At 52.2% G+C, this 17,479-nt stretch overlaps 3 protein-coding genes across 4 annotated transcripts in view; 2 read left to right on the top strand and 1 right to left on the bottom strand.

Moving 5' to 3' along the window:
• gnai2b (guanine nucleotide binding protein (G protein), alpha inhibiting activity polypeptide 2b) overlaps positions 1–8,404 on the top strand; it is a 32,559-nt gene extending 24,155 nt beyond the window's left edge. Inside the window, exons 4-9 of one of the 2 annotated variants that reach the window (XM_084704185.1) lie at positions 1,203–1,363; positions 4,189–4,317; positions 6,751–6,880; positions 7,179–7,332; positions 7,635–7,832; positions 8,274–8,404. In XM_084704185.1, coding sequence (XP_084560311.1) covers positions 1,203–1,363; positions 4,189–4,317; positions 6,751–6,880; positions 7,179–7,332; positions 7,635–7,825 — 765 coding nt within the window. In that variant the 3' untranslated portion in view covers positions 7,826–7,832; positions 8,274–8,404. Of the gene's footprint in view, positions 1–1,202; positions 1,364–4,188; positions 4,318–6,750; positions 6,881–7,178; positions 7,333–7,634; positions 7,847–8,273 lie in introns of both variants that reach the window. The other variant, XM_084704184.1, reaches the window with a different exon arrangement.
• Positions 8,405–10,210: 1,806 nt separating this feature from the next.
• On the top strand, positions 10,211–13,261 carry inka1b (inka box actin regulator 1b). The gene is made up of 3 exons (XM_084706409.1): positions 10,211–10,338; positions 10,464–10,508; positions 12,184–13,261. Exons 2-3 carry the CDS (start codon positions 10,506–10,508, stop codon positions 13,126–13,128), a joined length of 948 nt encoding a protein of 315 aa, XP_084562535.1. The 5' UTR covers positions 10,211–10,338; positions 10,464–10,505; the 3' UTR covers positions 13,129–13,261.
• Positions 13,262–13,593: 332 nt separating this feature from the next.
• uba7 (ubiquitin-like modifier activating enzyme 7) overlaps positions 13,594–17,479 on the bottom strand; it is a 32,884-nt gene continuing 28,998 nt past the window's right edge. Inside the window, exons 22-24 of the mRNA XM_084705624.1 lie at positions 16,995–17,096; positions 16,233–16,324; positions 13,594–14,979 (exon numbers count right to left, since the gene is read on the bottom strand). Of these exons, the coding sequence (XP_084561750.1) occupies positions 14,850–14,979; positions 16,233–16,324; positions 16,995–17,096 (324 nt within the window). The 3' untranslated portion in view covers positions 13,594–14,849. The remainder of the gene's footprint in view (positions 14,980–16,232; positions 16,325–16,994; positions 17,097–17,479) is intronic.

The following is a 17,479-nucleotide window of genomic DNA, read 5'->3' as shown; positions in this document are numbered from 1 at the left end:
GTCTGAGAGTGTGAACCCATTTGTGGGTATCATCAACCACAGGGGTGCGCGTGCAGAAGATGCGTATGTGCATGAGTCATGATTGGCTGGGCTGTTATAACTGGAAGACGGATAGGCACTCGTCTCATGTCGGTGCAGATCATGCTACACAGTCTTGAACTCATGGCTAAATAGCTCACTGCTGCTGAAATCCCAGCAGAGACACCACACCGCTCCTGTACACAGAGATTGGACACACATGCAGCCTTTCCTTCACATACAGAACCTCTCCCACACATATACACTCACACACAAACACACAGCCCTACCCCCACTCCTACACACACACACACATACACACACACACACACACACAGGCCCACACACATATTAGTGCCCAGAATGAGCTGAGTGAGTCATCATTATCCCATGCCCAGGGATGATTCACAGAACAGGAATATGTACTCCCCATATGCTGTGTCATTTCCCTGGCTTCCCCATTTCGTATTAAACATTCCTGCAAACCTCAATATCACTCTCATTTGCTATAGCTTTTGGACACAGGAGACAGAATGCTCTACATTCTCTGGGTATGAATGTTTCCATGGAACAGTGTGTGTGTGCGTGTGGTCTTGTGTGCCGTGTTTACAACTGTTGTGTGACCACAGCTCATTATCCTAGCAGTGACCGGGCTGTTACAGGACTGACCCCCACCCTATTATCCTGTTTGTTCCCCGTCTAATTCCAGTACAGATGGATGGCGGAGAACGAGACTATTTCCCAACGGGCTTCTCCCTGCTGCCACTGACAGACTTTACAGTATTACCAGCCTACATTATTTATGAGTTAGCCTAGCTGCCAGCCACCTCAACCATATTCAACCATATATTTGCCTCACCAGCCGTTTGAACAGTGGAGATTGTCTGTTCTTATTAGACCATGGGGAGAGCATGTTTTGACAACGATTCATCATGGATCCTTCACTAAATTCACTCTGGAGAGCCACATCCGTCACTTCTAAGATAAACGCCGTGTCTTTTACAGTTCAATCAAGACCTTGAGAGGCATTGGCACTCTCAGTGCGAAACCTCAGATTGGTGTGTGTGCCAGTAACAGGGACCTGAGCTCTGTCAGTCCTCTGGGACTGTAACTGGGTGGACCTCTAACCTTTTCGATTTTCCTCTCCCAACGACGGCCCGTTTCCCCCACACCGCCCCCTGCAGGACGACGCGCGCCAGCTGTTCGCCCTGTCGGCGGCAGCCGAGGAGCAGGGCATCCTGCCCGAGGAGCTGTCCAACGTCATCCAGCGACTGTGGGCCGACAGCGGCGTGCAGGGCTGCTTCACGCGCTCCCGCGAGTACCAGCTGAACGACTCGGCCGCATAGTGAGTGTGTGTGTGTGTGTGTGTGTTCACCGGCGCGGCACGTCGTGACGGCTGTATGCATGATTCCCCACAGGGATTGGAACACCTCGCCGCGGGTTAGGGTTAGCTTAACCCTAACCCCCAGAGGCTTGTGTGTGGTTTGAGGGTGGTACGCTGTGGGGTTTCTAATGACGCGCCGGCCTGACGTTCAGACACGCTCCCCCTACGGGCTGAGTGGCAGCCACGACTTTCAGTATAACCTCATTGAAGGAAGCGGTTCGCTCGGTGACTCTCAATGACATCCTTCTCCCTCCTTTCCCTCCTTCCGTGTACACTTTCCCCACCCCTCGCTCGGCGACTCGCCACTATAAATGTAAATGTTGCCCGGGTACTAACGGTAAAACCGGCAGCTAAATCTCCTCTCTTTCTCATCAGCCATGTTGGCCCTTTCATTAAAGCTAGGGAACGAGCCAAGTATCTTTCGAACACAGGTTCACAAATTGCCGTGGTTGCACAATTTCCCCTTTTTTTAATGACGGCGAAAAGGCGCGAAGAGAATTAATTGATTGTTAGGTTTGACTGTTGAGCGCCAGGTGTTTACCACACGGTGGGGTTGGGACTGATAGATTGCTTGTCAGTGTGCTATCAGGTTTAATCAGGCCTGTTTAATATCCATGGCCAGGTTGCCATATGGACACTCTGTTATTGCACTCGTTTATTATATTCTACACACTGTATTGTTCTAGTTTGTATTGATCCAATAGAGAAAGCCTGAAGATAGACAGCTCCTCTTTGCTCCACTCCTCTGCTCTGCTCTGCTCCGCTCCGCTCCGCTCCGCTCCGCTCCGCTCCGCTCCGCTTCCCTCCCTCCCTCCCTCCCTCCCTCCCTCCCTCCCTCCCTCCCTCCCTCCCTCCCTCCCTCCCTCCCTCCCTCCCTCCCTCCCTCCCTCCCTCCCTCCCTCCCTCCCTCCCTCCTTTCCCCCTCCTCTCCTCTTATCTCCTTCTCCATTCTGCTGTTAGCAAGTTGCTTTAACGTTTGCCAAGGCAGGCAGGCAGGCAGGCAGGCAAACCAGCAGGAGCATGGAGCATGGAAGCAGGAACGTACGGAGTTATACAAGACAGCGCCTCAGCACACGGCCAAGGGATTATTAATCTAGTTAGCATGGAATCTCTGCGGTCAGTCTGTGGACGGCCCCCCCGGGTTCACATCCGATGGATCGCATCTCGTGATGTACGACGTGGCAGAGCTGACCTGAGGGGTTAGTATTGACGGGTATTGGACTGCGACGGTGCGTCGCTCTCGTTCCATTTCCGCACTGTCAGGCGTCCTCCCTAGTGAGATCATCTGCATGAGTGGACAGGAGGTGCGGTGCAGCCATCTTGTCTCCACGTCTGTCCATGAATGCTTGACTGGGCCATCCACGCTCCCAGCTGGCCAACGCCAATGACGCCATGCTTATGTAAGTGCAGCGGGGCTGGGGGCCTGCATGGAGCGGCGTGCATGGTGGAGATGGCCTACCCACTACTATGGAGGGAAGGACACAGGGAGGGAGACCGGGAGGGAGACAGGGAGACAGGGAGGGAGACGGGGAAGGATACAGGGAGACAGGGAGGGAGACAGGGAGGGACACATGGAGACAGGGAGGGAGACGGGGAGACAGGGAGACAGGGAAGGAGGGAGACAGGGAGGGAGACAGGGAAGGAGGGAGACAGGGAGACAGGGAGACAGGGAGGGAGACAGGGAGACAGGGAGACATGGAGGGATACAGGGAGGGAGACAGGGAAGGAGACAGGGAGACAGGGAGGGTGGGAGACAGGGAGGGAGACAGGGAGACAGGGAGACATGGAGGGATACAGGGAGGGAGACAGGGAAGGAGACAGGGAGACAGGGAGGGTGGGAGACAGGGAGGGAGACAGGGAGACAGGGAGACATGGAGGGATACAGGGAGGGAGACAGGGAAGGAGACAGGGAGACAGGGAGGGTGGGAGACAGGGAGGGTGGGAGACAGGGAGACAGGGAGACAGGGAGGGAGGGAGACAGGGAGGGAGGGAGACAGGGAGGGAGGGAGACAGGGAGGGAGACAGGGAGGGAGACAGGGAGGGAGACATAACGAGGACAAACACAGATCCAGACACACAGAGATGGAGGCTCCTAATGATTATTGACGTTTATTTCCTCATCCCAACTGTCATATCAGTACTGCTTCGGGGGGGGGGGGGGGGGGGGGGTGACTGATCAGGTCATTTGGTCTTCGCGGATCAATAGTCCCGGTCTGCATCTTTGTTCTGTCATTGATCTCCCCGTGAAGGCCTGATTGGTGGGCCGGCTCCCAGTGACTGAGTTCTGGGAATCGCCGCAGGAGGCTCAAACGAGTCCTCCATGTGAAGACGCCGTAAGTAAAACCCACCAGAGCGGCGCGGGAAAGAGGGAAGCCGAGGCACGTTGCCATAGCGATGTGTCCTCTGAGAGTCACCCATGGAGAAAATGTGTCCAGGCACACCGCCTCGGTAGTCCAGCAGGGCTATTTAGGGAGCAGCGAGACTATAACGCTCTGCTTTCATAGCAGCTGTCTTGGACTGGGCCTCGCTGTCAGTGTTGTCCGACACCAGCCCACTGAAGGCATTCAGGAAGATGGTATTCTTCCCCACAGGGTACTGACTGTCTCAGTTAGGGGAAAAATCCACGCAGGGCGATGTGGAGAATCGCGGCGGGCGTGGGTGGGCGAATAAATGTGTGAATGTGTGCGTGTATGCGTGTGATCGTGCATGCTTGTGTGATTGTGTGCGTGTGATTGTGTGTGCTTGTGTGTGTGTTTGTGTCATCGGTGTGTCCCTGTCCTCCACAGCTACCTGAACGACCTGGAGAGGATAGCCAAAGCCGACTACATCCCCTCTCAGCAGGACGTGCTGCGCACCCGAGTCAAGACCACCGGCATCGTGGAGACGCACTTCACCTTTAAGGACCTGCACTTCAAGTGAGGGCTCTCAGCATTCGATCCATCCGAACGCCGACACGCTTCGCTTAGGGGCGTGGCCTCACGTCCGCCCCCGCGCCATGCGTTCCCCAATCCACTCGGGTGAAAGACGATTTAGTCCCTCTGCGTCTCGATTAGCGTCGGCTTCATGGAGACGGTGTGGGTGTCAGACGTGCAGCGTCTCAGACCGAGCAGGAAGTGTGTCTCAGCCCGTCCCCTCTGCCTCTCTGCCTCTGTGCTGTGAGACAGCCCCCCTCCCCTCTGCCTCTCTGCCTCTCTGTGCCGTGAGACAGCCCCCACTCCCCTCTGCCTCTCTGCCTCTCTGTGCTGTGAGACAGCCCCCCCTCCCCTCTGCCTCTCTGTGCTGTGAGACAGCCCCCCTCCCCTCTGCCTCTCTGCCTCTGTGCTGTGAGACAGCCCCCCCTCCCCTCTGCCTCTCTGCCTCTCTGTGCCGTGAGACAGCCCCCCCTCCCCTCTGCCTCTCTGCCTCTCTGTGCTGTGAGACAGCCCCCCCCTCCCCTCTGCCTCTCTGTGCTGTGAGACAGCCCCCCCTCCCCTCTGCCTCTCTGCCTCTCTGTGCTGTGAGACAGCCCCCCCTCCCCCCTCCCCTCTGCCTCTCTGTGCTGTGAGACAGCCCCCCCTCCCCCCTCCCCTCTGCCTCTCTGTGCTGTGAGACAGCCCCCCCTCCCCTCTGCCTCTCTGTGCTGTGAGACAGCCCCCCCTCCCCTCTGCCTCTCTGCCTCTCTGTGCTGTGAGACAGCCCCCCCTCCCCTCTGCCTCTCTGCCTCTCTGTGCTGTGAGACAGCCCCCCCTCCCCTCTGCCTCTCTGCCTCTCTGTGCTGTGAGACAGCCCCCCCTCCCCTCTGCCCCTCTGCCTCTCTGTGCTGTGAGACAGCCCCCCCTCCCCTCTGCCTCTCTGCCTCTCTGTGCTGTGAGACAGCCCCCCTCCCCTCTGCCTCTCTGCCTCTCTGTGCTGTGAGACAGCCCCCCCTCCCCTCTGCCTCTCTGCCTCTCTGTGCTGTGAGACAGCCTCCCCTCCCCTCTGCCTCTCTGTGCTGTGAGACAGCCCCCCCTGGGGGACAGTGCAACACATTCTCATTGAAATCTGTTTTGAAAATCCCCATGGATCCGTTGACAGTTGGCTTGAACTCCGAACTCATCTATAATCCACGAAGTAAATGTGCAGTTAGACGGCTGCTTATTGGAACGGGGTTAACATGGTTTTGTTCAAATCCGATGGTTAGTGTTCCTGTGGAAAGGTCCTCGCGCTCTCTGTTGATGGAAATAGGGATAGTGGGACAGACAAATGCACAGATAGATAGAAATGAATACGCTATATTAGTGGATGAAACTATGTTTTATTTCTGGGACACATGGATGCAAGGTTTGGCTGATAAGAGCTGTAGGCCAGACAAGTACATCGTAGATCCTTGGGTGTTTCTCAAGCATTAGGGTCTGGTCTGCCGGGAGTAAACAGCCTCACATAAAACGAGGTTCCTCCACTGAGATAAGCCGAGATGGGACCAGTCTCCAGATAAACTCACTTCCTGATCTGACATTTACCTTCCGTCACAGGCAGCCGACGTCCACCATGAATAATACATGGACACAATCGATGAGAAGGAAAAAAGTCAGGCCATTGTATGTCTGTCCTGTTGCTGTAGCTATGGAAACAACCATCGTACTATGACACAGCTACAAAGGGAAAAAAAAATGCTTGGCAGGGTACATGGGAGATAGTGACTGGGAAAGAGACCCTCTTTGTGTCGCAGGGAGTGTGAAGCCGAACAGAGTTCAGGTCCTGTCCCCGTGTGGAGCAGGGGGGCCTCATCTGGGTGTGGACGGCCGACCTGCGGAGGCCTTCGTCTGACCCCGTGGCGTTCCCCTGCATCCTTTGCTCTCTGCTCCCTCCCTCCCTCCCTCCCTCCCTCCCTCCCTCCCTCCCTCCCTCCCTCCCTCCCTCCCTCCCTCCCTCCCTCCCTCCCTCCCTCCCTCCCTCCCTCCCTCCCTCCCTCCCTCCCTCCCTCCCTCCCTCCCTCCCTCCCTCCCTCCCTCCCTCCCTCCCTCCCTCCCTCCCTCCCTCCCTGCCTGCCTCCCTGCCTGCCTCCCTCCCTCCCTCCCCCCTCCCTCCTTCCCTCCAGACGAGGCCTGGCCTGTCACGACCGGCCCGGTGAATCTTCATCGCGGCACCGCTAACGCAGCCCCCCTGTCCTCTCCACACCCCCCCTCCCCTCCCCCCGTTGTCCTCTCAGCAACTTGATGAAATGTTCACGCAAAGGACCACGCGCTCCACTTCACCCTCACGTCCACCCTCGTTTCTTCTCCCCCGCTCTCGCCGTCTCCACCGCCTCGGTTATCCTTGACTTCCCGCTCAACCTTACTCTCTGCGTGCCTTCCCCCCCTCTTCCCCTCCCCCCTTCTTTCTCCCCGCAGGATGTTTGACGTGGGCGGCCAGCGGTCCGAGAGGAAGAAGTGGATCCACTGCTTCGAGGGAGTCACGGCCATCATCTTCTGCGTGGCGCTGAGCGCTTATGACCTTGTGCTGGCGGAGGACGAGGAGATGGTGAGGACAAAGAACAGCTAAACCAGAGCGCACACGCGCGCAGCATACGCATGCTATACGCATGCTATACGCATGCTATACGCATGCTATACGCATGCTATACGTTTGGCTCAGCTCCCGCAGCGAGATGGTGGAGAATGCCTTCTTCTCCCAAAAGCCTCCTCCCCCCCAACGCTACACACAGATCCCATTTTATGGGGTTTTTGAGTTGTATTGCCCCCTGGTGGTCGTTATGTGTTTCTCATCTCAAGTGAAATGGTCCCCGGTGGTGACTCGGTGCCCCTTCTTTCTCCGTCAGAACCGCATGCACGAGAGCATGAAGCTGTTTGACTCCATCTGCAACAACAAGTGGTTCACCGAGACCTCCATCATCCTCTTCCTCAACAAGAAGGACCTGTTTGAGGAGAAGATCACCCACAGCCCCCTGTCCATCTGCTTCCCAGAGTACTCAGGTATGCTACCTTCATTCACAAGCTTACTGTAAGCCTCGGCACCTAGCTGGTCCCCTCCCACAGGAAGCCCTGAATACACCGGGACAGCCTGCACTCTATTGTCAATCGTAGTAACTTTATTTATACCATAGCGCATTTCATACCAGGAGGCAACACAATGTGCTTCACAGAGGGGCGTAAGGAGGGGCGGGAGGGGGGGGTTGGGGGGGGGGATCAAACGCTTACGTTTGCATCCCCCCCTTATGTCGTGAAACGACAACGCGGACCATTCGACCCTAACGCTCGGATCTCTCGCCACCCAGGAGCCAACAAGTACGACGAGGCGGCGAGCTACATCCAGACCAAGTTCGAGGACCTGAACAAGAAGAAGGACACCAAGGAGATCTACACCCACTTCACCTGCGCCACCGACACCAAGAACGTGCAGTTCGTCTTCGACGCCGTCACCGACGTCATCATCAAGAACAACCTGAAGGACTGCGGACTCTTCTAGAAGCCCGGTCAGTCGTAACCGGTGAGAACCCCACCTCGTGGTGTCTCTGGAGTCATGGGGACTGACTAAAGATGTGATGGCTCCATGTTGATCTCACTCATGCAGTTCCCAATCAGAAACAATAGAGGGCGACAGAGTCCAAAACACCAAAATAAATCTAAATTTGGATGCATGCAAGGCAAATACACATTTGCATCAGATTGCTCTCATCTTGAAGACGTTAAATATGACTGACATTAAACATGACATTAAACAGGAATATGAGTGTCGTGAATCAGCAATTAACGGATGGGACTGAGCTCTGAAATGAGCTCGCTTTATTGAGCTCTTTATGCCAAAGTGGTGCTCAACTAAACCGACACTTCTTATTGTCCCTGTATGATAGACTGGGCGTCTGGGTCTGTGGTCAGAGTCAGCAGGCTGATCCTTGTGTCTCTCCTCCCTCCAGGATCAGGCAGCAGTTGTGGAGCCTGCCGGAGGACAAGGACAACACATAATGACTGACTGCCCTGGTTCTGGACGTTTCTTCCTGCTTCTATCAAGGACATCTCAAGAATGGACTGAGTGTGTGTGTGTGTGGTGGGGGAGGGGGGGGGGGTAGTGTGTGTGTGTGTGTGTGTGTGGTGGGGGAGGGGGGGGGGTAGTGTGTGTGTGTGTGTGTGTGTGTGTGTGTGGTGGGGGAGGGGGGGGGTAGTGTGTGTGTGTGTGGGGGGGGGGGGGTAAACCACACTATCACTGAATCCCAACCATTATGTCCTGCCCCCCCCCCATGATTGATTTGATCTTTGTGTGTATTTGTTTTCTTCTTTTGTATTATAGATATTTCATTGGCTATGGTTAACATTGTTACGGATCTCCCAACTCTGGAATCAGTCTGATCATTCTCTTCCTTCATTGTTTCAAAGTATTATCAAAGGTTAGATGAATATTCATGCATTCACCTACTAACAGATTGTTCGTGTTGCATATTAGGAAATATTTCATTGCATAAAGCCGATTTTTTTGAAAGTGAAAATACAAACAAACAAGCATGGAGAACAAAAAATTGATTGAGGGGATTTTTAATGATGTTTACACAAAGCTGATATTCGTAGCTGTACTATACCGCATATGTTCTGCATGACTGTCCAGACATTACCATACATGTGGGTCTGTATTCCTCACAATCACAGTAACATTCCTTAAATAATGTCTTACGAGAAGAAAACAAGAAATGTACTGTGTCACTTTGAACATAATATCTTAAAGATTTTTTAAATTATATTTAATATATGTATGATCCTAACATTTCTTCTCTTTTGGCTTTATTCCAAGTATTTTACAGTATGTTTGTGCCTTGATATCTGTTTACACCTGTTATTTCAAAGTTTGCTTTGTCCATAGTGTGAATTAGGGCTATTTTTACTCCAATTCTGTTCACATGACCTATGAAGAGTTAAATAGACCACACAGATGAGACAGAAGTACAAGGTGATTAATTATGATAGTCTTTTGGTATATATCACATTACATAAACAATTGTTTAATGTAAATAAAGATAAATCACTTGATCGCCAAAGGCTTCAGTTTAGTGTCTTTAGGAAGGTCATTTTGTGGATTTCATGTCATATTGTTGATATTTTACTTTCACATGTAATATCATTTTTCATAATGCAAATGTTAAAACAGGAAAATTAATGAATTGTACATAGACGAGTGGACAGAGGACAGTATTCATCTGCTATTCACACATGGCAAAGACAAATCATTGCACTTTGCAAACTGGAATAAAGAAGAAATCTTTTCTGGAGAATAGAACTAATGTAGTACTGTTTATGCAAGAGGGTGCCAACCAGTATTACCAAAAGCTTCCACTGAGCAAAAAATGCTATTGCAAATCACGACACATTAACTTGCTATGCATAGCTCAAGTGAACTTGTAAAATTGCTAATATGACTGCCATCCAAAGATATCCACAAGGTGGCAGATTACACAGTAAAGTGTTGGCCAAATTGTAGTACTCAGGCTTTGTATTAACTCAAGGCTGAATACAGTACATTTATAGAATTATTGGTTAACATACCACCTAATTTACCCATCTGTCTCATCAACAAAAACTGTAAGTAATCCTTGATGGACAAGATAAGATGTTTTATTAACGTTAACAAAACAGTGTTCACTTTTAAATGTGAGGCAGGTGAAGCAAACAAGTAGACTTCAGAAAAATGTTGAAATAAGTAAATAATTATATTTCTAGTAGAAACGATGATGCGAGAGGTTCTGTTGTTTAGATGCAGTACACAGAACTTCAGAGGACTCTTGTTTCAGGCGCTTTGCTATTGGCTGATTTCACTGATCGCTAACTGGCTCAAAAAGGGAAGGACCAGTAGCAACAAAACACTGTCAGACTCAAACCCTCTCCATGCAGTCAGCACATGAACCACTGTTGGGGGGTTGTCAGAGAAGAACATCATCAACTACGGTTAAACAATTGTGGATTTACTCTAACGTCCACGGATTGCAGCATATAAACGTAAGTGCCATGGAGTAAAATTGTGTAACACTTGTAGACATTTTAAATGTCATAGATATACGTGTTATTTATCTAACAATAACATGTTTGGAGCCTTGTGTAATATTAGCTGAATTGTTTTACAGGAATAAATAATTAATTGAAAGCCAGACACTTCTGTGAAAGCGATGGTGAGTTTTTCCACGTTTATAATTTTTTTATTTAAAGAAATAACAGCAACAGGGAACTGAATAATACTGCGATTTAGGGCTGTACAGGAGAGAGAGGCGTGCTTGGCTTGCACCGAAATGCACCACGCATTCGTAACTTTGTATGAAGTGACATAGGCCTACATGAGGACGGCCGATGTACACTCTGTAGGTTAAAAGGCAGCAAGTCAGTTCCAATTCTAAGGGTCCTTCATTCCTTAATGTTGATATGCTTTTAAGGTGTATTTAATATTGTGAGATAGCACACAGTATTCTGATGGCTATCAATGTGATTCATGGCTCTAAGCATTATCACAACAGTCGATTACCAGGCGAGTACAATGTCATTGAAACTTAATCGAAACATGGCGATGAGGATCCCAGAACGCCTCTTTAGATAGCCTATCAGACAAACTGTGTTGCCCGTGCTCTGAAGGTCTACTGTCTGTGTGATTCAAAGCATAAACCGACCCCCACGCTGTTTCGTTAGAGATATGGAGGACAGTAGACTTGTTGGTGGTGAGTAGTAGGTGTGAAGGTCTCTGTGACTGTCTAGAGCTCCCCTCTGGTGCCAAATGGTTGAGATCCCACAGCTGTGATAACATCAGGCCATGGTCACTCACCCCTCTCCCTGGGTCTGCAAACTGGCCTTAAGAGACTGCACTGCTGGAGTCTGTAACTTTAACGAGCATGGCCATACAACATGGAAACGCACCAAACAAGTGTTGCAGAAAACATTAGCGGATATCGTGTTTCCCTCGGGGTTAGTAATTCGTTAAACAGGGAACGTTGTTAGGGCCATTTTCGACATTTGAACTGCTCTGCGTGTCTATTTTACACAACATCAAATGCTCATTCCTTGATAGTCATAGTGTGACTCAACCAGTATTAGAGACAATACGTGAAAATGAATTGATGACGGGTATATTATTCATACAAAGGGGGTTCATGCGCCTATTGTGTAATCCCAGTTCCTGAGTTGATGTCACATCCTGTGGAGAATATTGGCCCACCCCTGTGCATTAGTATGGAGGCTGTTCACAGCAGAGCTCCCTTTAGGATCCCTCAGTCTAGCAGGTCCAGCTTCCTCTCCTGCTGTACAGAAGTGGAGGGGGGTGGGGGGGGATCTCCTGGGGATCTCCTGGGGATCCTGTTTCACAGAGCCAAGCTCTGTGGTGGGGCAGGAGGAGCAGCCTGCTCCAGAAAGCTGCTCTGGGCCCCACAGGAATGTCTGGGCCCGCTGATGTGCTGGAGCCCTGGAGGAGAAACCAGCTGGGGGAGCAGAGCTGGGGAGCTGCTGTGGTTTGATCTCAGCCAGTCGTTAGGAGGTTGTCATGGGCTGCAGGGACCAGAACGATGCAACAGGCAGGGCAACACGGGTGGCTCATCGGGTAGAGCGCGTCCCATATGGGCTGAGGACCTAACACGGTGTTCCGATCCGCATGGCTTCCCCTGTTTCCCCCCTACATGTCCCTGTCCATCTGTCTTTGTCCAATAAAGCTGGGGAAAAAAAGGCCCAACATGTATCACACATTCAGAAGATGGAACAGAACTCAACTGTATTGAGAGACTGTGGAGTCGATGAAATAGTAAGCTGGCTGTGTATGGGGCTGGGTCTAACCCTTTTTTTTTTACAATCTCCTGTGTTGCTCTGTAGCTGTGTCTAGGTGACACGGGAGATTGCCTGCGGGAGCAGGTCCAGCACGTGATGAGGTCACTGCAGGACCTGAAGCAGATGAGCCGGCCTCTGAGCGACCCCTCCGGCCGCTCCTTCACCCCCGCTCACTTCTGCCACCGGCGGGCGGCGCAGCGAGACCGCCTCGCCCGCCTGCGCGCCTCGGAGGCCGCCAGCGAGGCCAGCGCCTACGACTCGGCCTGCTGCCTGGCCAGCCCCGTGGAGGAAGAGGAAGGGGAGCGCGAGCAGGAGGGCTGTCGGCGTTTGTCGCCGCGAGGTTCCCCCGGCAGCGAGAAGAGCCTGGAGTTTGACTCGGGCTACTCCGAAGCGTCGTGGCAGGACGAGGGCGTGGTGCTGCGGAGGACCAGGAACGTGCGGGTGTCCACGTCCGCCTGCCTGCGCACCAACCGGGGCCCCGGCGGCCGGATCCGCCCCAAGTCCACGTCGGACGCGTGCCTGGAGCGCTGGACGTCGTTCGAGGCCAGCGACGACCCCGAGGACTGGACGGCGTCTCTGCTGAGTCGCAGCAGGAACAGGCAGCCCCTGGTTCTGGGGGACAACAGCTTCGCGGACCTCATCAAGAACTGGATGGACCTGCCCGAGTGTCCGGAGCCGGCAGAGCTGAAGCCCAACGCGGGCCGGCGCATGGCCAAGGAGCTGCTGGTCAACGTGCGCAGGAGGCTGGCGGGGATGTCCAAGAGCGTGGAGGTGAGGGCAAGACCGGCAGACTGCTCCAGGGTGAGCAGGGAGGCGGCCGCCCCCAAGCGCATGTCCTGCCCCGTGGGCTTCCAGCCGCGCAAGCCCTTCTTCCACCAGTCCCACACGGGCCTGCACCAACTGGAAACGGACTTCTACCAGTTCACCGCCCTCATGACGACAGGCAGCCGGCAGCCCATCATATGCAATGACATCATCGGGTATATCTGAGGGATGCAATCGCCACGGACCTTTCACGGATACGAATACCGTATGCCGTTGGATATTTTTATTTTTATATGCTGTTCATATTTCTATGTCGTTGAAACCGTTACAATAAAAATGTTTTTATTTAATATGAAAATGTGTTCATTGCCATTTTTATGTGCCGTTAAAATGGTTCCTGCTTAGGCCACGTAAAGCTCCTTTACAGACTGAGACTCTGACCAGACATATGCTAGTTCTGTAGTGCTTCTACTGCTAACCTCACTTCTGAAACACTTAATTCACTCAAAAAGGTCGATTTGACCATTGTAGACAGGCATTTGAATACAAATGAAAGAATGGGTGTAGTTCCTAGTGTAGTCATGATTTGCACATGAACAGGTATAAATCCATTGTCCTAAATGGAGCTGTTAGTAAAGAGAGGGTGTTATCATGAACGATCTGGTCTCCAAGGAAGCCCGGATCACAACGTGCCAGTCAACAGCTTTTATTCAGTTCAGACAGAGAACACCATAGAAATGCCTTTTTCAATCAGTGAAAGAACAGTTTTTCAGCATCAGAAAACAAGTCTGCAGTATTTACACAAGTCGCCCAGACCTGAGGAGAGGGGGGGGACTTTGGTAAGATAACCATGCTGGTCTGACAGAGGAGGCAGCCCGCTCCCCCTGGAGCCGACATCAACACGGAGATGTTTACATCTCAGAGCATGGAGGAAGGCCACATCTACACCCCCCCACCCCCCCTCCCTCATGCCTGGATCCCTTCCCAGATGTGGTTTGCCGTGTGTGTGTGTGGACCATGGGGGTTTGGTACTGACCCAACAACTGTTGTCAGATGGTTCACTAACTGTTGGAGCCACAGCACCCACACCCTGGTCGATCTGCCGCTGTTAGCTCTGGATGCCCCCTAACCCCCCCCCAGCTGATCTAATCCGTATGCCCTGGCATGTGTCCACAGCCCGCTGCACAGACACTGAGAGGACCTGCACGCAGAACTACAGATGGCAGACCTTGCTGCAGCATCTGTCGCTTGGTATTACCCACAGCCACAGTTGATAAGAACCCATAATGGAGCAGTCAAGGCTGGCTAGGCGAGGAGAGGAACACCCCCCCACCCCCCACCCCCCTCTCTCTTCCACCACTCTATATCTGGCTTTATTCAACACATCTGGTCTTAGCATGGTATGCCACTATATGTTTTGCGCACGTCCATTTAAAAACCATTATTTCGCATGCTTCGAGGGGATGGATGGATCAGGGCGATAGTTTGGAGGACTGGGGGACGACATGCCGGTTCTTGTAGGAGGGCGTTTTCCAGGAAAGGTGTCAATTACCTGCTCGACCTCCATTTCCCTTACAGCTGCTTGGCTAGGGTGATGGCCAGATAAAGCTGAGCTATCAATATTACAAATGCTGTGCAGCAGGAACAAGTTTTGACAACTTAGTATTTAAAAACCAAACCCCTCATATATATATATATATATATATACACGTTAATAAAAACGTAAATAAAAACAGATAAAAACAGATACGTAAATAAAAACAGATTCATCTTTTTCCCTACTGAAAAGGTTGAAACATAATTTAAAGCACCAACATTGATTCACTGTTCAGGAAGTAGAATTTGATTAATTTCAGAGGGAGTGATGACGCGCTGTGTTGGACACCTGGGCGCGCCGCTCCTCCGCCCGCGCCCCTCGTCTCCACGGTCCACTTTTGATGACCTCATCAGAGCAGGTAGTGGATGGGCGGCACCACCTCGCAGTCCTCGTCCTCTGCGAAGGAGGGGAACATCTCGAGCATGTGCAGGTGCTCGGGGAGGTCCGCCTTGGTGACCTTCCTCACCAGGTCAGACACGCTGGCGAAACACACAACAGAAAAACACATCAGCTCCAGGCTTTGGCGTGTCGTGTGAGTGCATTTCTTTTAACAACAAAAAAAGCATCGCACCTCTTTTTAAGCCTTTTTATGGTGTTTTGGTGCATATTTATTAAGCAGAAGAAACGTTTTTTTCAGTAGGCGACCGACTTGCCGAGTGACACATTCAACTTTGGAAGGGACGAGGAGAAGCATCGCGATGGAACCGCGACAAATACCCCGACAAGCGCCCACCGCAAATCATCTTCAGTGCCTCGTCGACTGTGGCCTACAAGTGGCCCTCTGACAGACGCCTGCTTCACGTCCCCTCGATCGATGGCTGCCTCTCCTCCCCAGCCCAGGAGGACTATCAACAATGGAAGCTGGAAGAAGGCCCAGCTCAGGATGTGACTCGAAGGGAGCATTTATCAAACCATGCCTGCTGTCACGAGGCCTCCTCTGGACCCTCTCTCCCCCGACATCCCACCCCCACCGCTTCCTCAACAACAAGGAGCCGACACGACACACTCTCCTGGGAGCGAGGTGCTAACACACGTCCTGGAAGACAGGACGAGCGGCCGGAGGAAGAGAGGGAGGTGGAAGGGGGGGTTGGGGGAGGGGTGAGGACAGGCAGATGGGACAGCCTGTCATGGGGTGAGCAGGGAGGAGAAGAGGGTCAACCCGAGAACTCTCCCGGAGCCCGTTCTCCTCACCCTGACCTGTTTGGAGCGCCGCTGACGAACACGTGGGTTGAACAGGAGCCGTCAGAAGGCTACTCCCACTGTGTACACACACGCGAGGTGAACAGATTTAGGAGAAGACCGAGTCGAAACGTGAAGCCCGGAGCTATGAAAAGTCTCCCCGGTGTGGCGCAATAAAAACGAGGGATGTGTGCCTCATCGGAATGGCTGAGACGAGCCAACCAGGTATCCTGTCGCCTCGGCCTGGATGAACTCCTTCCCTCTCCGCTCCTCCCGTTACGGACGCAAAGGAAGCGTGGAGACGAGAGCGTCGCCACTCCCTGCCCCGACACAAAGAGGAAGCGGCTCATCCTGCCATTAGCCTCCAAAACAAACAGGGACTGTCACTGCTGTTGTCTGTTGGTGTGGATGTAGATGGGTGTGTGTGGATGCTTTTGTGCCTGTGTGGTGTTGATGTTGATGTCTGTCCCGGTGATAAGAATCCTTCCGTCGTCTCGAGCCACACAGAGCAGACGGGTTCAGGCCGGGTCGGGTTCTACAGGGAGAGACTTACCTCAGCAGAAGTCTCTCCTGGTGAGCGGGGCCAGCGTTGTACAACATGGCACTCCCATAAAACAGGCTGCTGACCTCCAAGTCGTGCTGCTCCTGCAAAGAAAATACCAGCGATCGAACGTTTACACACAGCATGGAGCAGATTAGACTGTATTTGCATAGGAGTCCAGTGAGCTACTGTCCAGGGATGACCCACAGCTTCCACAAATACACTAGTGGATCATTGCTGGGGGGAATCTGGAGCCAAACATGCAATGTTGTTTTTGTGAATTTAACCACCGAATAAATTGGAGGGACGAATCAACAAGTCAATTCTACGTTCAGGGCAAGTGGATGCAAGTTTGCTACGCAACTTGGAGATGTGGAGACGCTTTGAGACGCTGCCAATGCAGCTGACCTACATGACTCAGGGCAGGATGTGGAGGGAGCGGAGGAGCATGGATCCAGTGAGGAATTAGCACTGACATGCATGTTCAGACATGTCTCTAATGTCTGCCCCTGCAGTTGTGCAAACACACATACGTACCTTCAGTCTCAGTCTGGGATGGGCCCTCGCTCAGCTATCCTGCTGATGAGTAGCTAACCGCAACCCCCCGGCCCCCCCCCCCCCACCCCCCCTCCCCCACCCCAAACTCCAGTCCTTCACTCTTCACATCATATGTGAGAACAACTATGTTAACAGTCTATATAGCTCTATCAGCACGTGTATGTGTGTTTGTGTGTGTGTGTATGCGTGTGTGTAGGGAGGGAGACTGCATAGTACCTTGATGTGGCGGAGCAGTTCTCCCAAGGTCATTTCCTGCTGGCCATCTCCTCTGCCCCGGACCTGGAAGTCATCCCACAGGGAATACTCCTTTCCTGCAACCTAGAGATAGCCACAACACACACACACACACACCTGGCACATCACACATACAGTAGAACAGTAGCCCACACAGTAGGTTCAACCTCCTAACAAAACAAGCCAAAGCACCCAGAACAAATACATCATTCAGTTGATGTGTACTTTCAAAACGTACAGATTATTAAACAGCATATTTAGGAACCCTTTTGCCCCAGAGTCAGAATAACCGTTTCCTTGTCTGAGGTGGAGACCATCAGACTTGGTTCAGCAGTGCTATGGACAGTCAAGCATCAATAGCTCTAACGTTACGGCTGGAACCATGCAAAAAACTTAAGACGAGTGAAATGAGGGAGAATATAATATTTATGCTGTTTGCCATCCCCATGAATACGGTGAGCTAGCTG

This window comes from Hypomesus nipponensis, chromosome 9, assembly GCF_054491055.1.
Source record: "Hypomesus nipponensis isolate SF chromosome 9, ASM5449105v1, whole genome shotgun sequence".
In the NCBI taxonomy this organism is placed as follows: domain Eukaryota; kingdom Metazoa; phylum Chordata; class Actinopteri; order Osmeriformes; family Osmeridae; genus Hypomesus; species Hypomesus nipponensis.
Note: the sequence above shows the minus strand (reverse complement) of the source record. Positions and strands in the feature narration are given on the sequence as shown.